Raw genomic sequence first — 7,748 nt, 5'->3', positions numbered from 1 at the left:
TCTGGAAACAGAGCAGACCAGTCTAGGGTGCCAGGAAGTCTTGGGTGGGGGTTGTCTGAGTCCCGTGGAGTGGCCGTGTGACTGGCAGAGGGTGTTGTCCAGGACTCCCTGGGGGCCATATGGCTGTAGGAAATTCCCATGACTCTCCAATCCCTCCTAGAGTGTGTGTGGACGCCCCCCCCTCCCCGTTTCCTATAATCATCCTCAGGCAAACCTGGCAAACCCATGTTAGCAGCTCCCTTTCCTTGGCCTCTTAACCCAAAAGGATCTCAGCCCTATGGCCTTGTGAGTGGCCTGTTTGGGGTTTGGGTGGAAAGTGAGCTCCACCACCCCCACCACACACACACACACACACACACACACACACACACACACACACAGGAACTGTGGGGGGAGGGGCCAGAGACTCCAGCAAGAAGCCCCTTCCCCTTTGCAGCCCTTCCCCCACCCACATATCTGAGGATGGGTATAGGGTTTCCTAGGAAACTGGAGGAAGAAAAGTGCTGGGGCCAGACTGTCTGGGGCTGGTGGAGCAGTGGCTTGAGGGAAGGAAGGAAGGAAGGTAGGGTGCACAGGGCTAGACTGAGAGCTGTTCCCCCCAGTCCCCTAGGCTAGGGCAGTCTACCCAATCTCAGGTCCGGCACCAGCCTATGCAAGGCTTGGGGGTAGGTGGGCCTGTGGATCCCCTGGTCCTGAGTTGGATCCTCTGCCTTTGTAGGGCCGCTCCTGGACACGCCTGCAATCCGCTCAGCATCTGCGATGGGAAACCCTGCTTCAAGGCTTGGTTGCCTTGGGGGCAGGAAGAGCCATCCACGCTTCAGCCCTAGGACTCATGCCAACCCCAGGACCCAAGGGGATCTCTCTCCATCCGAAGCTCCTCACAGCCCAATTCCGCCAGGGATCCCCTGGGCCTGGTGGGGCTCCCATGCTGTCCAGGTGACAGAGGTCACAGAGACAGTGGTGACAGAGACAGTAGTGACAGAGGCTGTGGAGATGGGGCCCCGCATGCAAAGAGAGCAGCCAGTCCAGGTGAGGCAGGACAGCTCTGGAGTGTGGGGCGTTCAAGTGGAGGCCAGGTGAGGTGAGTAGGTCCTTCTTGCAGGTGCCTCTAGCACCCCTGGACACGCTGTGCAGCTGGCTGGATGGCATGGAGGAACTGCAGGCTTCACAAGGACCCCTGGCTGCAGATGCCACCTTGGCTGCTTCCCAGCTGCGGGAACAGGAGGTATTGGGGGGGGGGGGGCGAGGCGCAGGAGATAGGGGCAGGTTGAGGTCACTTTGTCCTCTGAGTCCCAGGCCAAGCCACTGGCAAATAATAGTCACTACCCTGTGCTTAAATACAATAGATCTGGTCCCCCAGGATGAGCTGAATACATATAGCTGGCATGTTCCCTTGGCTGGTGATTCTCCTTGATTAAAAGGGGGCTGGGCAGTGGCAAGAGGATGGGCAGGGACCCCAGAACCCTGCACAAGTCCCCCAGCCTCATGTCTGGCAGCTCCTCCTGCGGCTGCTGAGGGAGCGTGCGCCACACGTGGAGCCAAGATTACGAGAAGCTGGGAGCCCATCAGAGCTGTGTGCACGATGGCACCAACTGGTACAACAGGCAGAAACCAGGTGAAGCCACAGATGGGGCTGTGAGGGTTCTAGGGCAGGAAGGGCACCCCTGACAGCTTCTCCATCCTTACCCCCAAGGTGGAGGCTCCTGGGGCAGCTCGTTCCAGCAGCACAGAGCTTTGAAACAGCCCGCAAGGCTCTGCTGGTGCAGCTGAGCCTGATTGAACAGCTCCTGGCTGAGCTGCGGCTGGGGCCCAAGGGCCTTGAGGAATCGTTGCCGTACTTCCAGGTATGGCCCAGGCTTGGGGTGGGAGTCCGTGGGATGCCACAGGCTCAGTGTCTTATGTTTGTTCCCAGGAGGTGTGTGAAGGGGTTGTGGCGCGTGCCAGGGCCCTGGAGAGGGTTTTGCAGACTGGCCAGAGGCTGGCAGAACTTCTCACTAGTAAGTGGACCTCAGCCCCGTCACTCAGTTGGACAGCCATCCCCGGCAAGAAGTGCTGAGGGCTCATATTTTGGAGCCCACTGGAAAGTCTTCCTTTAGCTCAGGGACCACATCTGTGCCATTTCCCAGGTACAGGGCCTAGGTCCCGAGTTCAATGCTTCCATGTCTTTGTCCTGGTTAATGGTTCCCAAGGCCCCTTCTAATGCTCTCATCCCTGCTACCGGTTCTCCTTCAATGTCAGCATTTCCTCCCTGGCCTCTTGCCTCTGGCTGCAGGTGACCAAGCTCAGCTCCTGCGACAGCAGCTGAATCAATTCCAGGAGCGTGTAACGCTGACTGAGTCACAAGTCGCCTGTGCCCAGAAGAAGCTATTTGCTCAAAGGACAGAGTCCTCCAAGCCCTCGCCACCGGCAGGCCCGGAGGCCCAGCTGGAACTGGAAGGGTCTGCCTCAACACACCCAGGGCTCAAGGATCTGAAGCAGGTGTTTGTACCCCCCTTGACTCCAGGTAGACGAAATACCTCCAACCAACCTTATGTTCTCCGAGGAGACTGTACCAGGGGGCTAGGGTTGCTAGGAGTACGTACTTTCTGTCCCGAGCCCAGCATCTAGGACAATGCTGGTTTCCTCCCGTAGCTGAGTGACCAGCTGGTCCACCTAGCAGAGCGGCTTGAGCAGCTGGCACATTGGGCAGAGACTTCTAGTCAGGCAGTAGCACCCACAGTGACCATCTGGGAACAGAGCCTCTCATCAGGTACACCAGGGCCTTGGGGTTACCTGGGTGCACTTGGGACATTTCTGCCAGACCTGGGAGGGGTGGGATTAAGCTCTAGGGCAGGAAGGGTCCCTTCCTGTGTTCCAGAAACCAGGGTTGGGGTGAGTGTTAAGGTCTTGCCAAAGCTGACTCTCAGGTGATCACATCTCTCCCTAGCCACACTTCAGGCAGATACGAAGCCCCTGGAAGGGCACTGGTTAGAGACTCGAGAACAAGACGCTGGGCTGAAGGCCATATGGGAGCCAGCTGTGCAGATCTCGTATGGACTGGCAGAGTGGGAAGCCATTGAGCAGCTGAGGCCTGAGGGTGACTTGAACTCAGGTTTACAGGTATCTCGAAAAACTTGGGAGAGGGAGGTACCATTAAGAGTCTCCTGGGAGGAGAGGTGACCATGGAGACACTGGATGACTAGGGTCCTCTGAGGCTGAGCTGTTGTTTGCTGGTAGGAGGAACTGAGGCAGAGGAGTCTGGGAATGAAGATAGTATGATATCTGGGAAGAGGCGTGGGCAGTGGAGCCAATGAGGAGAATTGCTAGTGATGACGAGCTCTGCTCCCAGCTTCAGACAGCCTCAAATCCCCATTTAAGGCCACAGCTCTCCCAGCGAGGTCAGGGTTTAAGATCAACCCACCCCTGACTGCTAGGCAAGGATAGCTCCTCCTTGGACAGCACTGTGGGGCCTCCAGGCTGTGTGGGTAGAGGTAGGAGCTGATGTATCTACACGCCTTTTCTAGCAAAGAGAGTTCTTAATTAAGGTTAAAGCGTTGCTATGAATGAGTCCTATTTACACAACAGCTGGAAAGAAACTACGTAAGGACCAAGATAGAAAGAAATTTACTTGCTTATGACGCACAGCCTGGGACTGTCCAGCGTTTACTGTAACGAAGCGTGGGCTTCCATGTGCCCCCCCTTTCTATAACACAGGTGTGGCTGTGCATGATACCCTTCTGGAGGTTTGCTGTCTGCCTAGGAGTTCTAGGTTCCTTCCCTGATTCTCAGATTCCTTTCTCATTCTTGGGACTCTGATGGTTCAAACTGTGGTTACACACTAACTCAAAGTTCTGAGGATTAAAAGTTTGAAATGGACAGGGCTGGCTCCTGGGAGCTGTCACGAGGGTTTTCGTCTGCCTTGTTCCTTGCCAGGGACGGTGTCTTCTTCCTGGGCACTTGGTGCATTTTGTGTCCCCTTTTGTATATGTGCGTTTATGTGTGTGTGTTTGTGCACACCTGTGGAGGCCAGAAGTTGACATCTAGTGCATTTAGTGTCTTCCTCAAGCACTCTCCTCTCTCTATATAATATATGTATATGTTATATATTTATAATTATATTACATATTTATATGTAATGTGAAATTTATATATATTATATAGATATGTAATATATTTATTTTGTTCTTAATTGTGTGTGTGTCTCACTCATGTGTACGCATACATGTGGACACCCACAGAGACCAGAAGGAACCAGATCCACTGCAACTGAAGTCCTAGGCAGTTGTGAGTTGTCTGGCCTAAGTACTGGAAACCGAGCTAGGCCCTCCACAGGGGCAGCAGGTGCTCTTAGCTCCTGAGCCATCTCTCTGGCCCTCACCTTATTTTATGAGTCAGAGTCTCTCTCCCTGAACTGCAGTTTTTATTTGGAGTCTTACCTCTGCCCTTCTCGTATTGAGATTTCCATGTACTAATTTGCTTTCTTTGTTTGTTTTTTACTAGATGCTAGGGATCAAACTCAGACCCTCATGCTTTTCAACAAATACTTTACCAGCTAAGCTATCGTCCCAGTCTCTAAATCTCCCCTCTTTTTCCCATTAATTAATTTATTTATTCACTTTTCATGTTGATCACAGTGCCCCCCTCCTCCCGGTTCCTCATCTAGCCCTTTCCCCTCCCCCTTCCCCTCTCCCTCCCCCTTCTCCTCTGAGAAAGAGAAGGCCCCTCCTGGGTATCAGCCCACCCCGGCTCATCAAGTCACTGCAGGGCTAGGCGGACCCTCACCCACTGAGGCCAGACAAGAAGGTCCTTAGGGGAACGGGATGGCCCCTGCTCCAGTTGTTGGGGGACTCCCTATCTTATTTGTAAGGGCAGTAGTCACATCGATGCCTACATTCCACTGTGATCTCACGTGTATAACTGCTAGATAAACATGCAACTGCCTCTTTCTTTCTTTCTTTCTTTCTTTCTTTCTTTCTTTCTTTCTTTCTTTCTCTGTTTTTGTTTTTTGTTTTTTGCTGTTGTTGTTTTTTTCAATACAGGGTTTCTCTGTGTAGCCCTGGCTGTCCTAGAACTCACTCTGTAGACCAGGCTGGCCTCGAACTCAGAAATCCGCTTGTCTCTGCCTCCCAAGTGCTGGGATAAAAGCATGTGCCACCACTGTCCGACCAGCTGTCTCTCTCTAAGGCTGGCACTTCACCATGGGAACGGGCGGTGGTGATGGTGGATACAATTCCCTTCCAGGGAGAACCTTGTTGACTTTCCTCACCTTGCCCTGAGCATCAGCACAATTTGGGGTGTGTCTGCCCTCCCTAGGGGTAGAAGGTCTGGGCCAGCATGTGTGGTCCTCTTGCTAAGGTGGCAGATAGGGTGGGGCACAGGATGTATGGAGTAAGGAAGAGGACTCAAGACGTGAGGCACAAGGAAGCAAGAAGACTTTGCCCTGCAACTTTTCCCACTCTGAAAACCAGTCATACAGCACTGTACTCTGTGCTACTCTGATGGCAGGAGTTCCTGTGGGGACAGCAAACCCTGGTGGTGTCATGGCTAGGAAGGAGAGGAGATGCTGCCTATGGGAGCACCTGCCACTTAGGCCTGCTGATGGACCTGCAGGGCTGCCGGGCTGCCATGTCTAGCCCCTCCTGCGAGAGGTGAGCCTGCTGGCCAGCTGTTCCCACCCCACTCACACTGGCCTTCTGCCCTGCTTATGTTTGTCCATCTCTTCTCCAGGAAATACACCCTGGAAGGGCTGCTGCTGCTTGCTGGCCACCTTATAGAGAAGCTGGTCTTGTGCCCGCATAGGCTGAGCCAGGCTGAACCTTTGGGGACCAAGGTGGGATCAGTGGCCAGAGGCTCTGGCCTGCACTGTAACTGTGGATCAATCTAGGATTAGCCTAATGACACTGGACACATCTGTCCTTGAGCCACACCTTCTGTACTATCATTTGGAGGTGCTGGCACGTCACCAGCCTAAAGTGCTGGGCAGGGCGTCGGAGAGGCTCTGGGGGATGGGAGCATTGGCTCAAGAGGTGACGGAGTGGTGGGCAATTTTATCCACAGGGTCCTCCAAGTTCCCTAACATATTCCCCTAATACATAGGTGGTACAAGCCCAAAGCTGGGTGCTACAGAAGCTGCCTCGGGCCCTGACCCCAAAGAACTGGACTCAAGCCCCAAGGGAGATACTGGCTTTGAGGAGTCTTGACCAGGGGCTGCCTGGGGATCTGGCAAGGAGAGTTAAGGTTTGCCTCCTGGGGAAGATTCCAGAAGAACTGAGCTGGAGGCCGTGGTGGGCAGAGGTCATGGAGAACTGGAGTCTTAGGAAGCCAGAGCATAGCACGAGGAACCAGGAGGAAAGGGACCAGTGGGAACAGCTGCAACAGGGCCACCAGGGACAGGTAAGGGCAGATAGATCGATAGATAGTTCGTTCCTGGGTACATGAAAAGGATTTGGGTTCACCTCACAGCAAGGGGCCAACATACACCGGGGGTCTTGTGGAGACACACCTGAGTGCCTTGGTCATAAAGTGGTCTGGGGTGTGCTTTGTACCTGATGCCACAGGCAGCACTGAAACATTTCCCAGTAGGACCTTGTGGACAGCTTCCTGGCAGCTGGGGAGCAGGACTGCGTTGGACAAGGCTGGCCTAGCTATAACTGGGGGAGACGTGGGCCTCGCCACAAGCTCTCCACCTCGTCCAAGACAGGGCTCTCCAGTGGCCAGAAGCAGCCCAATAGCGTGGTCAGAGCAAGGAACACGGAAGGGACAAGCACACCAGTGGCCAGAGGCAGGCCCAAGGTCCAGGGAGCCTTGGTGAGCAGGTGTGAGTGTGGGCCTGTAACGGTGGGGAGGACAGAGCCTCAGGAACTGCCCCCAACCCCTGTATTGAAGGCTTAACGTCATTACCCCCCCTGCTCCCCCTCCCCACCTCCATGCTCCACAGGCAGCTCGAGGAGCCATGATGGTTCGTGTTGGAGGTGGCTGGGCAGCTCTGGATGAATTTCTAGTCAAAAATGACCCAGTCAGAGGTGAAGAGCTGGGGTAGGAAGGGACATGCTAGCCATCAGGGCCTGGTGGTGGGTGGGTAGGAGAGGTGTGCCATCCACTTTGACCTAGCAACACGTGATCTCTGAGCAGCGAAGGGGAGAACCAGCCAGAAGATCCACGAAAGGTTCCTGTGCTGGACTCCTAGTGTGCCAGCCCGAGGCCCTCACCCTGAGGCTCTGGACCTCCGTCCGAATTGCCTCTAGCAGACCCCTGTCTCGAAAGGTGAGAGTTAGGATGAGCCAGGGCTAGGCCCTCCTGATGCTAGGTCCTCCTGATGGACTAAGGACCTTATTTGAGCCCCCCCCCCCCCGGGGGCAGGGGATGGTGGTGGGGAACTGAATGGTGAGTGAAGCCTGGCCACCCCTTGCAGACAGGGCTGCCAAATGTCAAAGAACACAGAGAGCCCAGCTCCTACAAGGTCAAAACCTCAGAGCAGCCCACTGAGGAGAAGCTGTGAAGACTCCAAGATCCAGAAGATAGGGAGAGGAAACCGCGGTAGAGCGGACCTGAGCAGGAGCTGGGAGCACGCGGAGCAGGGCTGTATCTCTCACTCTCAGCAATAAAGAGGAGTTAGGGGAACTGAAACTCTCTTTGGTGAGTCTTCATTTCCCTTGCAAACTCCATTCAAAAGCCGCGGAGCCCGGAGCACATGGCTCCCCACCCCCACCCAGTGCCGGCCCCGCATTCTTTTTCAGTGACTTGTGGCAGGGAGGGAGGAAAGGAGGGAC

At 54.8% G+C, this 7,748-nt stretch overlaps 1 protein-coding gene across 1 annotated transcript; it reads left to right on the top strand.

The window, feature by feature from the left end:
* The first annotated feature begins 759 nt into the window (after nt 1–759).
* LOC127667673 (uncharacterized) lies at nt 760–7,542 on the top strand. Its single transcript, XM_052160844.1, is given in 16 exon segments — nt 760–1,029; nt 1,103–1,225; nt 1,497–1,615; nt 1,694–1,844; nt 1,913–1,997; nt 2,273–2,478; nt 2,632–2,749; nt 2,927–3,099; nt 5,485–5,627; nt 5,707–5,809; nt 6,076–6,372; nt 6,562–6,786; nt 6,917–7,001; nt 7,111–7,171; nt 7,173–7,242; nt 7,391–7,542. Coding segments are annotated over 16 exon segments (2,316 nt in total). The 3' UTR covers nt 7,478–7,542.
* Nucleotides 7,543–7,748: the final 206 nt, after the last annotated feature.

Source organism: Apodemus sylvaticus, chromosome 17 (assembly GCF_947179515.1).
Source record: "Apodemus sylvaticus chromosome 17, mApoSyl1.1, whole genome shotgun sequence".
NCBI classification, from domain to species: domain Eukaryota; kingdom Metazoa; phylum Chordata; class Mammalia; order Rodentia; family Muridae; genus Apodemus; species Apodemus sylvaticus.
The sequence above is the reverse complement of the archived record's forward strand: the minus strand, read 5'-3'. Positions and strand labels throughout refer to the sequence as shown.